This window comes from Aulostomus chinensis, chromosome 11, assembly GCF_037954235.1.
Source record: "Aulostomus chinensis isolate RoL2024-O1b breed Wild chromosome 11, RoL_Achi_v1.0, whole genome shotgun sequence".
Taxonomy (NCBI): domain Eukaryota; kingdom Metazoa; phylum Chordata; class Actinopteri; order Syngnathiformes; family Aulostomidae; genus Aulostomus; species Aulostomus chinensis.
This window is the reverse complement of record NC_141330.1, coordinates 9,698,810-9,722,656: the sequence shown is the minus strand read 5'-3', so window position 1 is coordinate 9,722,656 and position 23,847 is coordinate 9,698,810. Positions and strand designations below refer to the sequence as shown.

The 23,847-nt window shown below is 43.0% G+C and overlaps 1 protein-coding gene across 1 annotated transcript; it reads left to right on the top strand.

Annotated features, from left to right (window-relative positions):
• The first annotated feature begins 683 nt into the window (after positions 1 to 683).
• clcn1b (chloride channel, voltage-sensitive 1b) lies at positions 684 to 23,350 on the top strand. The gene is made up of 23 exons (XM_086218746.1): positions 684 to 737; positions 4,883 to 5,357; positions 6,525 to 6,656; positions 7,569 to 7,697; positions 7,839 to 7,972; positions 8,366 to 8,443; positions 9,305 to 9,383; positions 12,737 to 12,862; positions 14,084 to 14,168; positions 14,267 to 14,368; positions 14,854 to 14,938; positions 17,056 to 17,211; positions 17,341 to 17,410; positions 17,501 to 17,611; positions 18,481 to 18,694; positions 18,784 to 18,917; positions 19,320 to 19,501; positions 20,362 to 20,443; positions 20,582 to 20,664; positions 20,890 to 20,934; positions 21,044 to 21,148; positions 22,122 to 22,208; positions 22,439 to 23,350. Exons 1-23 carry the CDS (start codon positions 684 to 686, stop codon positions 22,895 to 22,897), a joined length of 3,207 nt encoding a protein of 1,068 aa, XP_086074872.1. The 3' UTR covers positions 22,898 to 23,350.
• Positions 23,351 to 23,847: the final 497 nt, after the last annotated feature.

Genomic DNA, 23,847 nt, shown 5'->3' with positions numbered 1-23,847 from the left:
AGGTCTGAGTCCTGCAGCATGAGTACTCGTCGCTCCCCCACGGGGTTGAAAACCAGTTACACTCTGGTCCAAGTGGACCCAGAAACCGTGTGAGAGCTACTGGGTCACACAAGCATCACCACTGGCCCAGTTTAGCTCCCAGAACATCGGCACAAAATGAAGAATCTGGATATTTGAATGAATATGAAAGAACACAAATGTTTGGCCGTATTTTTAACGTATTTTCTTACTCAAAAACGTATTTATCAGTAATACTGCTGTCAACTTGAAAGGCATGTTCTAGAGCCTTGTGAGCGCTCCTGTGCTGTATCCCCTCCTGTCACACACAATGTTGGTTAGCTCTTGGTGTGTGTGGCCTGCTATCATCAGGATCCTTCTACAGGAATCTGCTGTATCAGCTGCCCGACCACCAACCTACCTCTATGAATTAAGAGCTGCTGACAATTTATTGTCAAGCCTCATGTGTCTGTATTAACCTCTAGCCCCCCCCCCCCCACACACACACACACACACACACACCTTCTATGTGTGTATCAGTCATTGGGTCTGCGGTGTATGGAGGCAGGTACCAGTACCGTCTTGTGTCCGTCACACCGGCAAAGAAAGGGAAGGGCAGATTTAAGATCCCCACAGAGGGAACGCCATTGTTATAGAAGCACGCAAGAGAGTGAGTGGCTGAAAAGATGAGGAACCGAATCAACACTTTTGAGACGGTTCTGAATATAGATCAGTTCCTGGTAAGGCCTAAGATCTTGTCTATTTAAGTGTGTGTTTAATGCTGTTGTCAGGATCAGTTTTAACTAAAGTTAAATTCTGGTAATTGAAATATCTTCTAAGTGTTTAGTGACCGAGTCTATCAAAGTGCATGAAGTGATGATTTAATCGTGTAAACTGGAGGTGAGATGGCCTTCCTGGTTGAGTAGGAGCTGTGAGCTCAGGCTGCACACAACATGTGAACAGTTTAGTTTTCTCTTTTGGTTTTGCCGACAAGCCTTAATTAGAACATGACAGCTTGAACAGTGTTTGGACAAGGCGTGGAATTATTATTGTGCTGCTTAATTAGCGTATGCATATGGAGACATGCGCTCGTGGAATGCATGCGTGCGCGTCTGTGTTTGTGTGTGTGTGTGTGTGTGTGTGTGTCTGCGGGGGTTGGGAGGGGTTGAAGGGGGGGTAATCTCCTGATCTATCTGTCAGTGTGCGGGTCAGATTTTATCATTAACCTTGTGCTGCAGGACAGAGTTACATTGTTGTAAGGCCTCAACACACAAACCAGAGTTTAGGACACTCATAAACACACATTAAACACAAGAACACACACACATACACACACACACACACATACACACGCAGTGATATTTATGAATATGCAGTGCTGACTCGCTCTCATAAGGGACTCAGGAATGTGCTGTTATTTTTTGTAATTAACTCTCAATGTCACACTGCCCTTCAACCTCTGCATCTATTAGCAGCTCTCAGAAGAAACGGACTCTTTTCCCCTCTGCACACTTTTGTTCTGCTTTTGCCTCCAAATGTTGTCTCTTTTACGCGGCACCTTGTTAAAGGGCAGATCCATAAATGAATTCACAGCCCACCAGTAGAATAAAACACAAGCTTTGTATTGGTGACAAACCCAGGAGAGGGATGGTTTACTTCTTCTTTTTTTTACTACACTTTCTCATCCTGTGAGACTTAATAGGCACAACAGCAGAGGCTTCGGTTCTTGTGGTAGTAAATAATGGTGTAGGGAAGCTATGCAGGGAGTACTTTCATGTGTCCGCAGAGAGATTAAAGAAAGAAAAGTGCAGGGAAATAAAAAAAAAAAGCGGTGAGGGGAGGCGGTGAGCGAGAGAGAGAGAGAGGGGGGGGGGAGAGAGTCTCCAATGAGTGGTTTCATGGTTGGAGAGACAAGGATGGCAGCAACCAGGTTCAAAAGCGTGTGAAAGTTGGGCTCGGGGCGTAATTATATTTGGTCCTTGTGGTCAGAGTGTAAATGACATGCAAGGCTACGTGGTGACATAAAGGTAAACAGGAGGTTGACAGATGGAGACGGCAAAGATATGAATGAAGTACATGCTCCCAGGACCTCTCTCACGCCTCCCGGCTGTCCCACACATCTCTCCTCCTGCTAGCCTAGGCTCTAATTTGACTATTTAGCAAAGGGTTGCTACAGCACTTGGACACCGAATATTTAGCCCTGGTAAACAATCATACTCATCAGTAAAATAATAAACAATTTACAAGCGTAATATCCCATATGAACAAACAAACCCTCCATTTTACGATGAATATTTTGTCCGCCCTTTCTTGATTAATAGTTGGGGAAATTGTCTCGTGGTTTTTTTTGCCAATGGTGACAAATGATTTAAACAAAATGAATGACTTTTTTTTTTTAAAATCACACCAGCACAGTTTTTGTAGTTTATCCTGAAGAGAGACAAGAGCTCCACTGAGAGATGTTAATATTTCAAATTGTGACCCTGCCTAACAAATGCAGAATATACAGGGAATTAAAACCTCCGTTTTAGTTTCCTGTTCTTACTTAACACAGAGGTCTATGGTGCAGTTAGTCTTTCAGATTAGCTACATTGTGACAGGAGATATATTTGCCCAACTTCTGGCAAAAAAATGACACATGAAGGCCAAATGTTATATGATCACCTCCTCCTGCCGGGTGTCTCCTACTCCTGGACCTGAACACTCTGCTAATTAAATGTCTTGCAGTATTGATGGAGATGAAAAATTATCTGTGTATCCACCCTTTGATTCAAATCTGCCCCAAAATTCAATGGGTTCTCTCTTGGCCATTGCTTCCGCCCCTCTGCTGAGTTTCTTTGAAGCAATTTTTTTAAACATAAATTACAGGAGTCATTGAAAATCTATGTGTAGGAATGACAGATTTGCCATTATCTGACTCTAATCCTCTGTTGTTGGGTTGTTGTTTTTTTTACTTCTTTTTGTTGAGTCCGAACACAAGAAACAAATGCGTCCTCGTCTCTGGACAGTTCACAGGTTCCCCTTGTTAGTGTCCCTGGTTTTGATGCCTGTTAGCCTGTTGGCTGATGTTGATGGATTAGTGCTTTGGTGTTAATATGTAGTGCAGCGGTGGTGAGGTCGTCTGCAGTGTAGGACAGGAGCCAGAACAGGGACAGACCTGCTTTCACATCATGCTGAAGACAACTGATGAGGAACAGGTAAAGAGCCCAGGACCAAAGGCTGCGTCTGTTTTCTGTTCATGTGTCAGAGCTCTGCGAGGAAATAGTCCTTCCTTTTCTATATGGGTCTGTTTACATTCTCATATCATTATTTCTTTCTGATAATAGTTTAAATGTCGTGTATTAAAAGAATATACTGAACAAATACATTAGTTTAAATGGAGTTGTATTCCAAGAGAATTAGAATAGTCCTTTTAATTTGATTTAGCAATATTTCAATTTTTGTTTGCATTTTTATTATAGAACAAATATCAGCTCAAGTTAAATAAACTGAAGTCTGTTTTGTTATACTACTTATTACTACAACAACTACGAATATGTTTTAACCATTATTTCAAGAGTTTATCAGGTTAAAATGTATATATATATATATATATATATCTATATATATCTATATAGATATATATATATATATATATATATGTATATGTACTCAAACAGTTTTTGTAGTTTTTGCAGCAGAGATGAGATTTTATGAGATATAAAATTCTAATGGTGTTATACTGATAAAAGAGTTTTTGCATAATCTAATGACATTCATATTTCATTAATTGTAATGAATGAGTCTTCACATTGAGAAAAGTGGGGGAGATTTGCATCAAACTTTTGTTACATTCTATCAGCAAATAATTTGTTGTCATTTATGTAAGGAAATGATAGTAAGGAAATAATATTCATGGATCATTTCAAACATTTGCACAACTCAGGTAGTTTTTCACTCAGCGAACATTTAAAAACCACACACTGGCAGCAGCTAAAACAGCAAACTAAATAGTCAACACATTCCTGCGGGCTGTTTGCATAGTGTGAAATATCTAAAACTGATAGTGGATCAGATCTTTGTGTAGCTTGGTGCTGGTCCCCGTTAGCTCAGGTTGTATTGGATTCGATCTGCCAGCATAATGCAACAATAAGCTGTTAGACACTCAGCATTGTTCTGAGGAACATTTTGTGGTTTGTTGTGTTTAGAGTGGTTTAAAATACCGCAAGGGAATTTAGAGGCATCAAACATTTTCAAGAGCTCTGACAGTATCCCCCCCCCCCCCCCCCGCCTGCTACTGCTGTATTCATGTACTCATTACAAACGTCTATATCAATGATTGTGCGGTTACAGTTGATTGTTCTGCAGATGTCATGCTCTTATTTAGAGGAGCTTCTTTAATATACCCCATATTTTGATGTCAGATGCAAATTGTTGTCCAGGAGCATAACTGTGGATAGTTTGCTGCTTTGGTCCTGGTTGGGCCTCATGACTGTGCCGGCCAGCTCTCCTTTCCTGTGTGAACATGAGACAGAAATGTGTGGCAGCCTGCCGTCCCCATGATTTAGCCTCTGGCTGTGCTGGGGCGGTGGGATGCATGCTATCTGTAGGTTTCAGTTGCACTTCCAAGCTGCCCCTGGATCTGCTGTATTTTACAGCTTCCATGGTTTTAACAAGTGTGCTGCAAACTGATCACACTGCTTTTCTGCCAGTGAGATTTTGCGTGCGTGTGTGTTTATATGACTGCTTCTGTAGGTGTAAAGCGCAGGCGTAGTTGGAAAGGGAAGATGTGGAATGTCGTCTCTTCCAGGATCTCCTCCTCTGGCTTCTCTCCAGCCGAGGCCTCAGCTCTCAGGGAGGGGTTTTTCCGATCTCTATGCCCGTTTTGTCTATTTCTGTCTGCCAGGGTATTCAGGTTGGTGTGTATCCCTTACACACACGCCACACATTCCCTGTCTTTCTCATAATCTCAAGACTCTGTACACTGGATCTAGTTTTATCCTTCTCCTGTGTCTTAGTTGTTAGAGGTCATTTCTCCCTCCTCTTCCACCTGGCATGTTGTTTCCCTTCTCAACCATCCTTAAAGCAACAGACCGACCCCAAGCGTGCTACTGTAACTCTGAGAGCCATCACACTCAGACTCTGTTGTGTTACCTCTCTATTACAGCTGTACGGTGAGTACAGGGAGCAGCTGGGAAACTTTGCCCGACGGGAAGCTGCCCGTTTGCTGACAGAGAGACAATGGAGGAGACAGACAGGAGACAACAGCACCACCCGCAAAGGGACGGGACGACGACATCATCATCACCCCGTGAGCTTGGAGTCACATCACAGCCACGCCTCCTCTTCCAAGAAGCCCCGTCCTTACTCCAAATGCCAAGGTGACCAGCATTTACAGTAGAATCAGGAAGACTTTTTTAAAGATGTGCTTTAGCGGTTGCCATGAGACCAAGCAAACAGAGGATTTGAACTTAAGTTTTTCTTGTTTGTGAAACATAATGCTTTTACTGCTTTCCAGTTAGAGCCAATTTATCTGGGGAAATGAATCGCTTTGTAAATCACGATTTTATGTGCAACCGGATGAGGTCATAAAACATGACGTACTGCAATAGTTTAATTAGGCTGCACACGCAGGCCGCAGAGAGACTCGCCTCCTTCTGGTTAACACTGTTCTTGATATAATTGTAGTATCTGGACAAAACATCAACTCCTGACTCCTCAACACAACATTTCATTTGGTTTAACGGTACATATACAGCATGCGGTGTTATTAGCATGTTGTATGGACCCCAAACACTTTCATTTGCACAGATAATAAGGTCTTACCTCAAGGCCGAAGCACTTCTTTTACGTGTCAAACGCCACCGAGCAACTGAGCTTGAGAGAATCCTTTAGAAGGTTTCTCTGTGGAGGAACTCTGTCAAGGTTGAGAAATAAAGTTGCAGTGATGCTCTTTTATCAAAGTACAATAGTATCCAGACTGACCGAGGCAGCTCCTCCGTCAGGCGGAGAGTCTGACCTGAGCATGCACTTTTATTCATCGACTTTCATTTTAAAAGCAGAGATTTTTTCCACAAATTTCCACAACACCAAGCTGGTCAAGCTGTGTCAACAGGAGTCCTGGGTGATCCAAGCGGGCGTGATAATGAATTCACCATAACAGGGACCGTGCTTTATTAATTTACATCATTATTTGTTTAGATTCATTTAATCTGAGTCCCCTAACTCCATGTATAACTAAATCAACTTAGAAATCAGGGCTGTTGATTCAAAAAAGTACATTATTTAGTTATTCCACTGCTGGGGGATTTGTCCATTCGGTTTTGTACTTATAAATGCATTTGTGCGTACTTTTATTTTACAAAAACACTTTAAACTGTTGTAAATACCATAAGACCACTGAGATCGTCATTCAAATATTGCGTGATCCCTCCACCCATAATCACTCTGAACACTTCCCTCGCAGGCACCCTTACGTCAGCTCACTGTCACTGATTAATCGGAGTGATTAATGGATTCGAGGTGAATCACAGTCAATTCTGTCCTAGATTGTTTGGCCCGTGCGCGGCGCTACATCGTGACCAAGATGGGGGAGGACTGGATTTTCCTGGTGCTTCTGGGACTTACGATGGCTCTGGTTAGCTGGAGTATGGACTACACCAGCGCCAAGAGTCTGCAAGGTACTGCAGTTCTAGAGTGTAACACCCAAATGTGAAAGTTCCTAAAACCATCGGTATCACTTTCTTGTGTGAATTTGAATAAAATAATTACCAATTGCCTCTTGTACTCAAATGCAGGTACAGGTGAGTCAAAATTTGGAATTATATGGGGAAAAAATACATTTTAAGTACTTTGTAAGCTCTGGGTACCTTTTGGGTACTTTAAAGAAAAGTAGGTAATCAGTAATTATAAACTTAAAATATAATTTGTTTTTAGATAATTGCACCTACATAATACTTCACATAAATCTGTCACTCACTGCAAGATGAATTTTTTTTTTTTTTGCCCTGCATGACACTTCGGTGAATACAAAATCTCGAGCGCATTGATGAGTATAATCCAAGAACTCTTTATCCAAACGTAGACTTAATATTTTGAGTTGATAAGTGGATGCCTTCTTCTTCTTCTTCTTCTTCTTCTTCTTCTTCTTCTTCTTCTTCTTCCTCTTCTTCCTCTTCTTCTTCTTCTTTACACTGTTTATGATGAAGCAATGACTGAGATCAAAATATTTTTTGAAGTGTTGAGTATACAGCATGGTAAAGATGACCTGAACAGATGTTTTTGTTTAGTTTTGTTCATCTTTGCCCCCCATCAGCTTCCAGCAGCAAGGATGTGGCTAATATTTCTGTTTTTGGATTCACCAAGATGTCATGGAAGGGAAAAGCACCTTCATAAATTGGAGACACATTTGATAAATGAATCATAATCTCTGGGTGCAATGTCCCTTTCAGTACCAGCGATAATACACAGTTAGACCTGTAGATACTCAGAGGTTCAGGGTGTTACACTCATAAACACATGTAGTTTTTGTTTCTCATGTGTGTGAGGATTCAGTTTTAAATCAGTGTTCTGTGTCTGTATTGGTTGCCCAGCCTATAAATGGATTCATGGGGAGCTTAAGGGCAATGTGCCACTCCAGTACCTCGCCTGGATTACCTATCCCATGATCCTTGTCATGTTTGCCTCACTCTTCTGTCACCTGGTTTCCCCACAGGCCATCGGTAAGCTCTCATCACCTGTCACCCTCTCTCACCGTCTGTTTCTCCCTCTGCTTACCTCTTTTTATGTGCTCTCCTGGCGAATAAACGTTAATATCCCTTTCATTATCGACCGCACTCAGCTTACTTCCATTTTCTCCACAGGTTCTGGTATTCCTGAGCTGAAAACCATCCTGAGAGGTGTAGTCCTGAAGGAGTATTTGACCCTGAAAGCCTTCATAGCTAAAGTCATTGGCCTGACTGCCGGCCTGGGCAGCGGGATGCCAGTGGGCAAAGAGGTTAAAAGCCCATATTTTCATCTTTCACGACCTGGCTTCTTCCTTCCTATTATCATCCAGCATCACCACCACCATCATTCCTCTCCTCCCTCTCTTCTTTCTCCATCATTCTCTCTCTGTTCTCTGCCCAAGCTTGGAGGATAATAAATCATCTTCTGTCGTGTTTTCTTCTCCCCCTACTCTAACAAGACTAGAGCAAATTATTCTAAGTCCCCAGTAAAAGGAGTACATTCATTTTCCCAATTATAGCAGCAGGGCAACTGTCACATCTGGCAATTATACAGTGATTTATCTGTTCTGATACAACATGTCCCAGTTTAGATTCTCTGTTTAACACCCGATTGTCTGTTTGGAGAACATCACATGTTACTCGTCTGTGTTTGCCACCTCCAGGGTCCGTTTGTCCACATCGCCAGTATCTGTGCTGCAGTGCTGAGTCGATTCATGTCCATCTTCTCTGGAGTCTATGAGGTAAGCTGAGACCCTGACCAAAACAGATCGCATTACCCATGAGCCTCGTCTCCTGTCACTACACACGCTGCTTCCCCTTCATAAATGGCTTTGTTTCGTCCCTGTTGTCTCTACATGGTTCCCATGTATTTTCTGAGTGTTACTCAATGTTGGTGGGATTTTTGGTGAAATGCCTGAAAAAAACAAAAACAAAATATCCGTATGGCCAAAACCTTCTGTAATCTACATCATAAAATACATCAGTAAAATATCACACTTGTGAATTTCCAACCTTACAGGTGGCTAAATGAGACTACAGAGGTAGTCACTGACAGTAAATATCATCGCGGAGGAAACAGAGGAAGCACCAAGCTAGTTTTCATCATGTTAGGATTACATTTACACATCCAAAATGCAATGCTAACCTCCAGTTTGGCCTACAAAAATGCATCATTCAATAGCTTGATGGGTGTTTTATTACATGATGAGCACCTCCAGAGGGTTTAACCAAACATGGCAAACTTAGGTCCTTGAAAGTCACTGAAAAGTCCTGGAAGTTGGTGTCCAGGAGAGAGTGGGAACCCTGTGACTGTTGTCCTCTCCCATCTGTCTCTTTTCCACCATGCTCATGCCCTCCCTGCCCCCTTCCCCGCCTTCCTTGTGTCTTTGTTTTGGCTCGGCCCCGTGCACCTCGTCTGTGTTTGTGTCTCACTGTATTAATAGTGTGATGTAATGTCTGGCATGTTTATTAACAGAGGCCTCCCATATCCCTCCCCCCATCCCCCCTCCCTGTGCTCTCTCTTTCCTCCCCACCTTCCATTTGGCTTTTCTCATCCTCGCTCGCCCGCTCCCTCTCTCCATCTCCTTGACCCTTAACCCCAGAATGGCACCCATAACCAGGACCTGTTGGTGTGTGCGTGTGCCGTGGGAGTGGCCACCTGTTTCGCTGCCCCTGTGGGAGGCAAGTGTTGCCCTGCTCTCGCTGACTCACTCAGTGTCTGGCCAGATCTGTCCTCCTCACACCTGCAACACAAACCTGGAGGTTAAAACTGACCTCAGACCAGTGTCAGCCACAACAAGTGATTATTAAATCATTTATGATGGGGATTACCCTGTTAGCCTGGATTCTAAAGTTCTGGGATTTAAACAAATAATTACATAATAAGTATAATATACCCTTTCATTCTCTTGCTGAGAGTTAGATTAATAAGACTTTAGTGTTGGTGCTCCCCTTCTTGGTTTCTCACAACATGACGGAAGCCATATTTTCACAAGAGAGCCGGGGAGCTGAATTATGCATAACACTAAAGACTGATGTATGGTTGTGCTATTGTCAGCATTTACTTCTGCCCCGGTGGCTGAGTCACATTGCCGTTACATCATCAAAATGCTGGTTCGCTGCGTGACGTCTGATGTGTTTGAAACAATAACGGCTGCAATCAGAGTTGGAGCAAGTGAATATTTAAAAACCGTTACAGTCAATGCAAGAGAAAAGCCTTCAGATGTTGCGGAAGTGCAGAAGCATTTCTAGAAACTGTAATTATCCTCAAGTGTTGATGCAAGGGTGAGTAATGATATAAATTAATCTGTGTACCGTTGTCACAAGAGGGGGAATGAAATGGAGAGACATATTTTGTATAAGATGTTCATGCTTACATCACTCATTGCAATGCAGGGGACTATGATATTGACTCACTTTGAGTCCAGCCTCTCGTGGCATCTCATGGAACTGCAGTTATGGGCACAGCCATGTTGGCTTCACATCTGGGCCTCAGAGGTTGAATCTGTAGTCCAGTTGGATTAAACTACCATCATGAGAGTCAGGAAGGACACAGCAGCAATATCAGAATAGGTAGCAGGTAGTTGGTAAATCCTAAATCTGACATTCCTCAGATTGTTACTCCCACCCTCATTCTTATACCCCACTGACATTTTGATACATACCGTACTGGTGCACTAGAATCACTCTAAATTTGGTATCATGGAGTGCACTTTCCAGAACATAATGTAAAACATATCCATGGAAATGCACAGGTAGAGCAACAAGTATCCATCTTCTATAATCGAACTCTCAGCAAAGACATTAATACACTTATTTCCTCAAGCTAATTCTTTAAAACCTGCCTCAGACCAGTATGTGTGATTAATTCACTCTATGCATTTTAGATATTTACCTTAAGGAGCACTCTGAAGTAATAGGTCCACAGGGTTAGCACAGTCAGCAACGATTTAAAAAGCTATAAAACCTCATAATTCCTCATTGCTAATGAGAAACTGATATTACGTTTGGTCTGCTTCCTGGCCTGTCCCTGAAGGGATGATGTTGTTTTTTCACATTGCTTCCAACAAGTGTGATGGCATGCGCATCTTCTGTCTTCTTTAAGCTCTTGATGTGATTGTTCTCTTCCTCCTCCGCTGAGCAGTATTTATTCACTTTCTTCAATTCTGCCTCCCCTCCGTCGATCACCCCGTGTGGTTCCCCATCCTGTCCTCTCCACCTTGATCTATTATTCTCTCACTCGCTCTCCTGTCTTTCTGTCTATGCTCTCACTCCTTGTTATCTTTATCACTTCACGTCTTTCATCCCTCATTCTCTGTCATCCTCTTTCACCCCCGCTCCCCCCTGTTTTCTCCTCTCCCTCTGTTTTCTGTGTCAGTAGAACCCTTACGGTTACACAGATATTCTGACTGTTGGCTGTGCCGTTGGGGTGGGATGCTGTTTCGGCACTCCGCTAGGAGGTACTGTACATCATTGCATGCTGCCTCTTCTGCACTCACACATCCGCCTGGCTGCATCATCACCGTACTGCGATACACAAGTGTTTCCCTGCAGGGCTGCCATCAAACCTACTGACTCCAACGTGTCTGAAGAAGCTATCATACATTTAAAGTTTTCAATCCTGATCTGAATGTGCACTCTGTAGTGTAGAAGAACATATTTATTCCCCCCAGCTATAAAACACAAGACTTTGGTTAGATATTCAAACTGTCATGGCAATATTTCTATCACATAAAATGTCATAGTATTTCAAATCTGTTCTCCTATTGGCTTCTCTCAAGCCGTGGATTTGTGCATTTACTCGTAATCTCAGCTTTAAGGCAGGGGTTTGCAAATGTCTTCGTGATCTGAACCCCCATTTAAAGTGATTTTGCTTATTAGGGGCCTTCCATCTATAGACTTATGAGCAATTTGTCATTAATTATACTAAAATTGCTATGCAGAGGACCTTTGTGTTGCAGTAACTGATGACTCTTCAAAGTACCTATGTACATGTTAATACAATTTTCAGAAAAAATAATCTAATTTTTAAAAAATCCTTAGTGTGAACTTGAATTTCAAACTTTTCATACATAAAATGCAGTATTTTCACACTCATATCAGTATTTCCATTCATATTTGACAAAATCGCACTTGTCAATGTGTTTTGCTGGAGGTTTCAGCAGCAGTTCACTAAACAATACATGACTTTGGCTGAAAATCCAACTCACATCATCAATAACGTGCATTGCGTCTACGTTATAGCTGTCATCATAAGTGCTTCAACAAATGGACGACAAATTGATCTACAACCAGTGGAAAGTCTCAGTCAGACACTATAAGCACAAGTGTTTATGTTATAAATCACACACCAACAACAGTAATAACAGGCATCTACTCCCTATGCAACACCACAACCTCCCTCGTGACATCACATGGGTCAGAAACACTAAACGGTTCAGTCAAATAAGAAAGGAAAGATACACTAGCTCTTACACTCAGTCCTCAAATATTCAGTTGTTTTCATTTTGCTAGGAATGTTTCAGTGCTGTTTATTTAATTGCTTCACAGGCTGATTATGCCCCTGCGTGCTAATGAAATGTGTGTGTGTGTGTGTGTGTGTGTGTGTGTGTGTGTGTGTGTGTGTGTGTGTGTGTGTGTGAGAGAGAGAAGGGGGGGGATACGTGTGTATTCAGAAGCATTGGAGTGTGTGTGTTCACGCCCTGTGGCCCGCCTGTTGTGCATAATTACACCCTCAGCTTCAAGTGTTTTTGGACTGCTTCTGCTTGTTTAACTCACTTCTTTGTCTCTCTTGCTCTCTCCCCCCCTCGCTCGCTCTCTTCACCTCTGTTGTCCTCTTGCCTCTCTCTTACTTCCCTCTATATTCCTCCACTCTCATTTCTCCCGTTCTCTTTAATCCCCTCTCTTCCTACCTTCTCTCTCTGTCTCTGTCTCTCTCTGTCTCTCCCTGTCTCTCTCTCTCTCTCTCTCTCTCTCTCTCTCTCTCTCTCTCTCTCTCTCTCTCTCCCCCCCCCCCCCTCTATCACCACCACCAGGGGTGTTGTTCAGTATTGAGGTCACGTCTACCTACTTTGCAGTGAGGAATTACTGGCGGGGATATTTTGCTGCCACATTCAGTGCCTTCATATTCAGGGTGCTCTCTGTTTGGAACAAGGATGCTGGTGAGAACCAGAGCAGACACACACACTCCCACACACACACACACACTCCCACACACACCCACACACACACACACACAGTGGAAAAACTGCAAACTATGCATTTTAAAGAAAGTAGCTGAATGTGACAGCTAAGTAATTTTGCTACTTAAGTTAAATGAGAAATGTTTCAAGTCATCACCTCCAGAATATAGAGGACATGGACATCCACTGAGGCCAGTCTCCAAAAATATCCAATCCAAGCCGTGAATCTGCCTTCTAAAATGAATGTATGTCAGAAATATTGTCTAAACAACTTGATATTCCTCCGTGAGCCTTGTATTTGTGTGCACACACTCTTAGCAGTCTGGGGATCAAACTCAATTTAAATGGCACTACAATGGCTGAGGTGTTTTCCTCAGAGGCACCAACACAATCCTCTGTTAAACTTCACAACTTCACATTTTGTTAAAGAAAATCAAGCTTTTGAACTTTTGGAAAATTTAAAATATAGCTGAGAAGCAGAAAATGGCATAGCAAATCTACTCAATCCCAACAGGACAGAAAATCTGCCTGCAGTCTGTTTTGCAGTGAAGCTTGACAGGCATTTACCTGTCAACAAAGCTGCCTTCGCGTGACAAGAAGTTTGCTCTTCCTTCGCTATGAGTTAGGATGCAGTACGTAGTAGTGCAGAAGTGGAATGACAGATGTACAGTGTTTTGTAAAAGATGGATGCATAAACAGCTAAGCTAACGTTCGCATTGGATTTGGCCAATTCACATTTTCATTCACATTCATGACCTCAATGTCTATTTCTAAACCTGGATGGCCCTTCTGCATGACATTTTCTTCATGCACTTCTTTTCCTGACGAGATTAGAATAACTTTTAAAATAATTCACCGTTGGCCGCATGTGGGCAATTTTAAGGCCTAAGTATCAAATAGGAAATCCCGGTTAAGGTGGATGTCTATGTTGTAACAGAGAGAAGACTTGGAGCCACATTTTGATGCCTATCAAGTTCTTATGAAGCTAAATTAGAACGACTGAACTCAGTGAGGAATTCTTTTTCTGTTATCAAATCCACTGGTCCACATTAGAGGTGGTCACGTGATGCACTGAAGAAATCTCCTAAAAGCTGTGCAGCAAAAACAAACATGCAGTTTTGTTGATTTTTTTTTTTCAAATATCTGGTTTTACACAAGATAAAATCAAAGAATGGATCTTTCTTTTTCTGTCTCACCCAGTCACTATCACCGCTCTCTTCAAAACTAACTTCCGGATGGATTTTCCCTTCGACCTGCAGGAGCTACCAGCGTTTGCCATAATAGGGTGAGCACATAAGTGCGTGTGTGTGTGTGTGTGTGTGTGTGCGCATGCATGTGTGTGTGTACACATTGTGATATCTCAGGTTTTCCTTTATGTTTCAGGATCTCATGTGGCTTCCTTGGGGCCTTCTTTGTCTACCTGAACAGACAGGTGGTTCTGTTCATGAGGAGACCGACGGCGCTCACACGCTTTCTAACCAAGCAGTGAGATTCTGCACACACAGACACAGACACACACACACACACACATTGAACATAGTCTTGTCCACAGGGCCCAGTGGATTAAGTTGGCGCTCACCTCTTAAACCACTGCTGGTAGACGCTGTTTGCTCATTCACATCAAGTTCCTCTCAATGTATCACAGCTCCTCTCTCTGAACTCATCACTTTCACAATACAGGCCAGCCAAAGCCTCAACGACCTTTCAGCCAGTTATGCACTCAATGAGGAGATTCACTTATCCTCTGAGACTCAACAGTCAGGGAACATTAGTCTCCGTCATTAGAGAGAGGCGAGAGCAGCGGCTGCAGGAGGCTCGTACAATCACCGTTGACACATTCTCATTTCTATCGTGAGCCACACTGTCATTTTATCCCTGTTGCTAATAACTCTGTGTGTGTGTGTGTGTGTGTGTGTGTGTGTGTGTGTGTGTGTGTGTGTGTGTGTGTGTGTGTGTGTGTGCGTGGACAGTCGTTTGATCTATCCAGGCGCAGTGACACTGATCATCGCCACCTTTACGTTTCCTCCAGGATTTGGACAGTTTATGGCTGGAGAGGTGAGAAAGCACCACAGATGTGTGGTCATTACTGTCACGGCTGTCAGCCAGAGAAAGCCCAGTGGAAGCCTACAGGCACTAGATTTCTACGGACTTCCCTCATACTTCTTTGTGGATTCAAGGCTGGCTGCAGCAGGATGGATGATCAATGGTGTGAGGAAGAACATGTCAAGTCAAGTCAAGTCAGTTTTATTTGTATAGCACCAAATCACAACAGAAGTTATCTTATGACATTTACAAGTAGGGCGGCATGGTGGTGCAGAGGTCAGCACTGTCACCTCACAGCAAGAAGATTCTAGGTTTGAGCCCCAGCTCGGGCACGGGGTCTTTCTGTGTGGAGTCTCCATGTTCTCCCTGTTCCTGTGTGGGTTTTCTCTGGTACTCCAGCTTCTTCACACAGTCCAAAGACATCAAGAGGGGACGAGGCTGATTGATACTCTAAATTGACCGTAGGTGTGACTGTGAGTGTGAATGGTTGTCTGTCTCTATGTGTTGGCCCTCCAGACATGTCCAGTGTGAACCCTGCCTCATGCCTGAAAGCTGCTGGGATAGGCTCCAGCTCCCCCGCGACCCTTAACAGGAAAAGCGGTAGAAAATGGGTGGATGGAAGGATGGATGGATTCTACAAGTAGAGCATGTCCAGCACCACACTCCTTCAATGAATTTACACCCAATAGTTCTCCATGAGCAAACACATCTTGTGACAGCAGCGACAAAGCCTTCCTTTTAATAGGCAGGGACATTGAGCAGATCCAGGATCAGTGGGAACAGCCATTTGATTTGACCAGTTGGGGGGGGGGGGGGGGGGGGAGGCTGTCTAAGTCCCAGAACAAAAGAGGAAGACGGATCCACAGGAGAGGAGCCTGATGATTGATGGCTCTGGCTCCCATTCTACTTTTGTAGACTCAAGGAACCACAAGTAGCCCTGCATCCTGGGAGCAAAGGGTTCTGGCAGAAGTAGTAGGGAACTATGAGCTCGGTCAGAAATGGAGCTGCCTGACTGCTGCCGGCTTTATATGCTAAAAGAAGAAATTTAATTCTGTTCTGATTTTGACAGGGAGCCGATGCAGGAGAGATACGGTCTCAGTCTAGTTCTTATCAATGTACAGGCGGCAGCGTTTTATCCAGCTGGAGAGTTTTTAGGCTTATCAGTGCATGTTAATGTGTATAACAGAAATGAATAAACATCTTTATGACGTGTGAGTTCAAAGTAATATAACTCACAAATTTCATTTGTCATCAAAGAGCTGAGGCAAAATCTACAAGTTGAATTACATATTCTAGCACAGGGGCTGCTAGTTTTGCTCTGATTAGGCCGCACGGTTGAAGCATCTTATCATGTAGCCACGTCTGAATAAAGGTTTTTAATCTCCTTTTTCCTTCCATCCACTCCTCTGAGTGCCTGGATCAACCCTCCTCGTAACAAGCAGCTGAAAAATAGTACTTTCATGAGGGATGGAAACATGGTGATTATACCATTTTAACTGAACTGCCAAGCCTTGTTATTTAATAAGAAGGTGAATTAGATGGTCAATTTAAACCTAATACGATAGGAAAAACTGGTGTTTTTGTTAAAAGCACCTTAAACCTGAGAGTTTTTCAGGAAAAAAATAACATTGTCAATATCCACTATAACCTTTACTTCTCATCTTCTGTTGTAGATGAGGGCATGAAATAGAAACAGCAACAAGGAAGCAATAATACTTGGTTTCTATGTGAAATCAATACATGTGAATGTTCTTTAAAATCAATAAACAGCATCAAAAATGTCTACGTTGCCTCTTGAAGGTAGAACAACATATATCTTGCGTTAGCTCTATATAGGTTTCTATTTTTTTAAAAGGGAGTTTTGTCATAAAGTCCTGTATCTTTAAGTGTTTATGGTAAAATATGTTAATATGTTTTTGGGATTGTTATGACCTTTGCACGACTATTTTTAGTTCTGATATTTTCTCTGACCTCTCGGCTGTGACCTTGTCCTTTGTTGTGTTTGCCTGGTGAAAAGCTGGTAGGGACAAGTAAGGTTACCTGGAACTTTACTCTGTTTGTATGAAATAAATCTGATGTTTGAAAAGTTTCGGCACAGCTGTAACGTGTCTGTCTTCGCCCTCTGGCAGCTGATGCCCAGAGAATGTATCAACTCGCTGTTTGATAACTTCACCTGGACCAAAATCTCAGGATACCCCGGCCCACCCAGCCTGGGTCGCTCATCTGCCTGGCTTCATCCTCAAGTCAGCGTCTTCGTCATCCTCATCCTCTTTGTGGTCATGAAGGTATTTGTTGCCAGCTGGTGCTGTCCGTGTACGGCAGGTGTTGCTTTGAAATGTTCTCCTATATGTGATAGCGCGAGAACCCTTTGGGACTGCTTGCCATCTTTCCTTGATCCTGTTTTTGTGTTGCAGTTCTGGATGTCAGCAGTTTCCACCACCATGCCCATCCCCTCGGGCGCCTTCATGCCTGTGTTCATATTAGGTAAGAGGATTTTGTAATGCGAGCGCAGTTTCTCCTGCTGACCTTTCCTTCACTTTGTCTTAACCAGCATGTCTTATCTCTCTCCTGAAGGAGCTGCTTTTGGTCGCCTGGTAGGGGAGATCATGGCCACTCTTTTCCCAAATGGAATCCTATTTGATGGGATAGTCTACCGCATCCTCCCGGGAGGTTACGCCGTCATTGGTCAGTCACTCCTGAGCGATGTTAACACAGGCCTTGGGATTTCTCGAGGACTTGATAGTGGAATGGGGAAAAATGAAATATGGCCTTGAATGGATGGCTTTAAAAGTGCCCTCAATTCAAGCATCCATCTTCAGCACCTCTGTCTGTCCTCTGCTTGTCATCCTGGCCCACATGACAAATAGAGCAAATGATGTTGATTTAACAGCAGTTTGCTTTAGGAGGTGGTCTCCTTACAGCAATGTAGTAACAGTTTAATAAAGTCCAATACAATTGGACTTTCCTGCATTGCAATTTTGATGATGACCTTGTAATCTGTGTCAGTTTGATTTAGGAATTTCACATTTCAGCTCACACGAGAGGCTTGATATAACTTCTGGAATTATGAGGCCTAAAACATGATCAACATATCTACAAATTAACACTAAAATCATTACAAATTAGGAATTTGACACATAATTGAGTCTCCCCAGTGGGAAGTTTGGCTGTTAGATGATATTTTTTGCCTTGGTCTCATCAGAAATCTTCTTATTTGAAATGACTGAATTTTGAAGAAATAAGAAGCAAAAGAATAAACTGGTTTTAGACAAATTATCTTGTCCAGTCTAGAGAAGCTTCTCAGAGATTAAGTGACAGAACTGAGGCTTGAATTTGAGCACCGGGACAAAATTCTGTTACTGTGCATGTTCAAACATCAACCGATCTTTTGGATCGTCCTGTTTCTCAAGAGCTGATTACTTTCTTTAAATAGAGATCGGTGTCATAAAAAAAAACAAAAAAAACAATCGTGCCTCTTCGTCGAGTCATGATGACCCGAATAGAGGGATTATATTTAATCAGTGTTTTCTATCCATCCCTCTTCTTTCTACCAGGTGCGGCAGCCATGACAGGGGCAGTCACACATACAGTTTCCACTGCAGTTATCTGCTTCGAGCTGACAGGTCAGATCTCTCACATCCTGCCCATGATGGTTGCGGTCATTCTAGCCAACATGGTGGCCCAGGGTCTGCAGCCTTCTCTCTATGACTCCATCATCCAGGTGAAGAAGTTACCTTACCTGCCTGAGCTGGCCCTCGGGCACATCAGGTAGAGCATCAGCCCTTGTTTGGTTGTCTGGTGTGCTAATGCTTTTCAGCACAATTCTAATAGATGTATATTTTCTTTCTCCTCCCCAGCAAGTACAACATCTTTGTAGAGGACATTATGGTACGAAAGGTGATGTTCTTATCATCTCACTCCACATTTCGGGAACTGAACCAACTGCTGGAAACCACGACACTGAAAACCATCCCTCTGGTCGACTCTAAAGGTAGAGTGATGTGCATCTTCAGACTGGTGTGTATCTTGCTCCCGTGGTGCAGAGATAGTTTGGTATTTTTGTAAATGTGAATATTCACCCTCTTGTCAGGAATGAGATGAGGAGAGCAGTGCAATCTCATATATTTGTTACAAGCATGAAGACACTCAAATTTGCCTAAAAAAAGTGTAAATACACACGCACATGTATACACACGCACGCACGCACACACACACACACACACACACAAGATATTAAGTGTTAATCAGTGAACTCTGGGTTTCGTAACCATCAGACTGAGCGAGGCTGGCTGCAGGCCCGACATGAGTGGCATCGATCTTATTTAACTCCACCACAAACATTCACTCTATCCACAAATGTCAAACTATTAACCTTTAACGTTTTCCTCTACAGAATCCATGATTCTGCTGGGCTCCATCGAGAGAACTGAGCTCCAAGCTCTTTTCGACTGGTGGCTCTCACCAGCGAGACGAGTCTTCGAAAGAAGTCAGAGTTCACTAGACCAGGGCTCCAAAGTCAGCTGGGAGTCCTTCACCTTTGTGGATGAGGAGGGAGGCGAGGAGAGCGCAGACAAGGTGAGGAGGACAAAACAAGCTGACACGCGTTAGTGTTTACAGTAGTTTAAACACTATGATGTTATCATGCTGCATTTACATGCTGCTGGGAGACGCCCATTTCCTGAGAGCTTGTTCATATGACTTTGGTGCGTTCATGTGTTTTTAAGACACAGAAGAAAAAAGAAGCGTATTTTTTTATAGCTTAGAACTTCTGAACAACATGTTGATAGCTGTTTCTAATAATGAGTGGCAAAAAAGGAGACGGCTCACGTGAGCTTTGACATGATTTGCTTGTACAAAATGACTGTGCTTAAAAGTAGTTTAGCTTAGGATGTCGAGAAAAAGAGGTAAGGTTGGCATGAGATCTTTAAGTATATTGATTGATTAATCGATCAGTTCATCAAAAGATGTTTAATCACAAACATTTGCGTCCAGATTCTTAAATACAGGGGTTTGCAGCAGTGTCTGTCATTTATGACCGGGAAAGAAGTCTTTGGGTTTTGGACTGTATGATGGAGAACAGAAGAACTGGCAAACATCAAACTTTTTTTTGAATTTTATGAACAAAACATTGTGAAACAAATTAGCAGATGTATTGATTAGTTAACAATTGTAGCTATGATTCTGAATGAAAATTGGAAATCTAACATTTGATTTCATAATAAAAAAAAATAAAAAATCCTTATCACAACCAAAGCAAATGTCTTTTTTTGGCGTGTTTCTGCGTATATGATGTCACAAGACATCAACTCTCACAATTGTATCCAACTTGCTGAGTTCTAATTTTGACTTCAGGAGGCGTTCAGATGCATTTTCCCAGTCAGGAACTAATTTTTACCATTATTCCGACACCACACGAACGCCATTTTCACCCCCAGGCTCCACCAGTGCCGGATGAATGTAACGGCCCCATCCCTTCCCCCAAACCTCAGGAGCCCTCCACCAATCACACAAGCTCAGGTAACATTAAACAGATACAAACACACACACACACACACACATACACACACACATAAACAAACACACACAAACAAACACACACAGACAGGCTCCCCATCAAGTGTTTCCTCCTTTAACCTCTCGTGTTTTTTCATTCAGACAAGCGGAAGTTGCCGTCCGTCAGGAGGACTCTTCAGAGACTCTTCTCCTCCACATCATCGACAGGCCAGACTGAAACACAGGTGCACTGCAGCAGTCGCACTCAGGAGTTTGACCTGAGATGCTGAAAGGAACATCACATCACTGATCTGCTGCTAGATTTGCAGTGATAGCTCAGACAGTTGTGTCCATCCAACATGGCAGCTGGAGTCAAACCTCTTTACTGTGCTGGGAGGAGCTTGACACCATGTTTACGTAGTGAGGTTGACATGTACTTCCTCACTCTCTGTTTTCCATTTCTTCCTCAGGACTCTGCACCTCCTACGTTAACTGACACCATGTCTCCAGAGGAGGTACTGCTCTGTATTGATTTCGCATTGATTCAGTAGCCATCATGCAAACCATCCTAATCAGTAACTAGAAACTCTGTTTACTCTGAGCCCTTCTCCCCCTCCGATTTAGATCAAAGCCTGGGAAGAAGCAGAGATGGATAAACCAATCGATATGGAGCAGATTCGCATTGACCCCTCCCCATTTCAGCTGGTTGAAAGAACTTCTTTGCATAAGGTGAGCAACACCCAGGCGAGAAGTAACAAGTATCCCCTTAAACTGAAGGGAAGACTACAAAGGGCGAGATTAATCCTGATTATGTCAAAAAGACAAAAGTGAGTGGAGTCATTTAACTGCTGCAATCATTTCATAAAAGCACCGAATCAAATGAGAGTCATTTCAGGGGCGTCGCTCATCTTGGTGATCCCACTGAAAAGTATCAGCAACTCTGCTGCTCATAGCAACTTTATGGAGCTTCACAGCAGTTTCAGTCCCTTTTTACATCCTTGGCTGCATCTTTATTGTCTCTCAGCGCTCTCAGTTTTCTGTTGTAGCGCACAGCTTTAAGAAAAAGCCACAGAACAACAAACACACAGGAGTCGGTGGAGAATAAAAACAGACCTAAATAAATATTGGACTTTAATAAACCGGGTGGACAGAAACACAACTCTTAAATGTTGTTCCATGGCTGCTGGATGTGAAAACAAACAACTGTTTACTTGTGGCGATGAAATGTCAGTGCTGTGTTCATAACTTGCTCCTGCTCACTAAAAGTAGAACAAAAGGTTTAAATAAAAGTCACAGACATTCAGAACTCCACCAAAACTTACATGTTTATATCGTATAGTACAATTTTGGGGGGGGGGGGGTTGAGCCATAACCGCCACTAAAAGTTATGATATCACTGTTGCACTGGTGTTTCTAAAAGCTCTTTTACTGGAACACGAAGTTACTGGAGTACAATAACATTTTAAAAAGCCTATGGAGGACAGCAAAGTAAGAATTTGACAGTATCATGCAGTTTGCTTTCTGTGCAAAAGGAAATAGGGTTTTGAACACTGAAGGTTGAATATTATGCGGTGACTCATAAATGCTGACGTGTAGTGCATTGTATTAATAAAGAAATAGGCACCTTACAACCATGCAAGCACAGTCGTGTCACATTAAAACCCATTTATGTATCATGTCCGCCTTCTCTCTCATCACTCAGACCCACACTCTGTTCTCTTTGCTGGGTCTCAGTCACGCCTACGTCACCAGCATCGGGAAGCTGGTGGGTGTCGTGGCACTGAAAGAGGTGAAGTCCTTTTTTTCTCATTATGTGATCTGCATGTTTTTTTTTTGGCACCTCTCATGGTTTAATGCTGCAATGTGTCATGAGAGCGAGCAGCGATGATGCGTCATGCTTTACGCTCTGATTCATGTGGTGATTCCATTGAACGCCCTCTCAATTCATCTCTCTGCGTGTTCAGTTTATTAATCCTACACTGTCGTTTTGTTGCGAACCCACGTCTTCTCTTCCAACAGTTACAGAAAGCTATAGAAGGCTCAACTCGTAGCGGAGTCAGGCTTCGTCCCCCTCTGGCCAGCTTCAGAGACGCCAGCAGGAAAACCAAGAAGCACCAGCCACCCTCATCAACCCCTTCCTCGCCCACATGGGACAGGGACCTTTGGGGGGAGGGGAGTAGAAGGGAGGGGGAGCTGGTGAGGAAGGAGTCCCAAGAAGATCCTCAAGGGATGGTATTGTCTTCAAGAGGAGTTCCTGGGTGTGAAGTTCCGTCCTCACCCAGCAGCGCGGGGAGCAGCGGTGTGTCTGCCACCACAAGAGGAGCCAATTGCTCTCCTCATGAGACGGTGTCCCCCTCTACATCTTCCCCTGCTTCACCCTCACCTCCTGCCTCTCCTGTGGCCCCCACCAGCCCTGTCCTCACACTGTCCTCCCTGCAGGAGGAGAGGGAGAGTGAGGAATCAGATGAGCCCTTATAGGAGGAATGGGGTCCCCTTTCCTCATCCTCCTGTGGTTGGAGGAGTCGGGCTCATCAGCAGCCCTCTCAGACATTCAGCTCTCAGCGAGCAGGACTAGTTGGTGCGCACAAAGCTCTTGAAACTCACAACAGGATTTTTTTCTACTCTTTTGACGGTTTCACTTTTTTCACTCTCAACATCTCAGGTGCCTTCCTGTGTCTTTTGAACTTCGGACTTCTGTCCTGAACGTCACGAGTGTTCAGCATCCATCCGTATCTTGGAAATGTTGAATGTGTCATATGTATCAGTGTCTGCCAATGTACCTTAGACAGAAATTAACTGACAGCATTGAAATGTATGATAATGAATTAATATATTGATATAGACTTAATTTACTTGACCCACAGGTCAAAGTGACTGATTGAGGTTAATTTTAACTTGACATTTATTATTATTTCTTTGCTCTACTATAAATGTTCAAATCACCAATGATAGTCTGTAATTTTTAAAAAATAATAAATGGAAAAGTTGCCCACTAGCTTATTTTCTTTTACACTAAGAAGATAAAAACCCACAAGGCTTCTTTCCACTGTGGAACTCTTGATGATTTCAGCTAAAATGCTCACAATGACGATGCTAACATGCTGATGGCGGTACATTCAAAATCTTATTGTTGCATCTCAGCATGCAAACATTTCCTACAAAGCAGGGCTAAGGTCATTTGGTCATAAACCACTGATAAAACATTTGACCTGATGGTGGGGTGAGACAAAGACACGAAGGGTTAATGAAATGACAGGAACATCTGTTCAAAAAGTAGGCTTTCCCCTCCAGGCATCATTAACTTTGTGTCAATCCATCCACTACATTTTGAGATATCAGTCTGGTCCACAGAGGGGCACAGACATCCCCAGAGCCAGCCTGCTACCATAGTTAAAAAATCACTGTTTGAAAAGGCAACAGCATTTCAG

What these genes read in the sequence shown, in the direction of transcription:
- clcn1b (XM_086218746.1), top strand. Translation starts at nt 684, where the DNA reads ATGAGGAACCGAATCAACACTTTTGAGACGGTTCTGAATATAGATCAG. An exon ending in CCAGCGTTTGCCATAATAGG is followed by an intron (nt 14,169 to 14,266) that starts GTGAGCACATAA and finishes TTTATGTTTCAG; the next exon opens with GATCTCATGTGGCTTCCTTG. An exon ending in AAAGAACTTCTTTGCATAAG is followed by an intron (nt 21,149 to 22,121) that starts GTGAGCAACACC and finishes CTCATCACTCAG; the next exon opens with ACCCACACTCTGTTCTCTTT.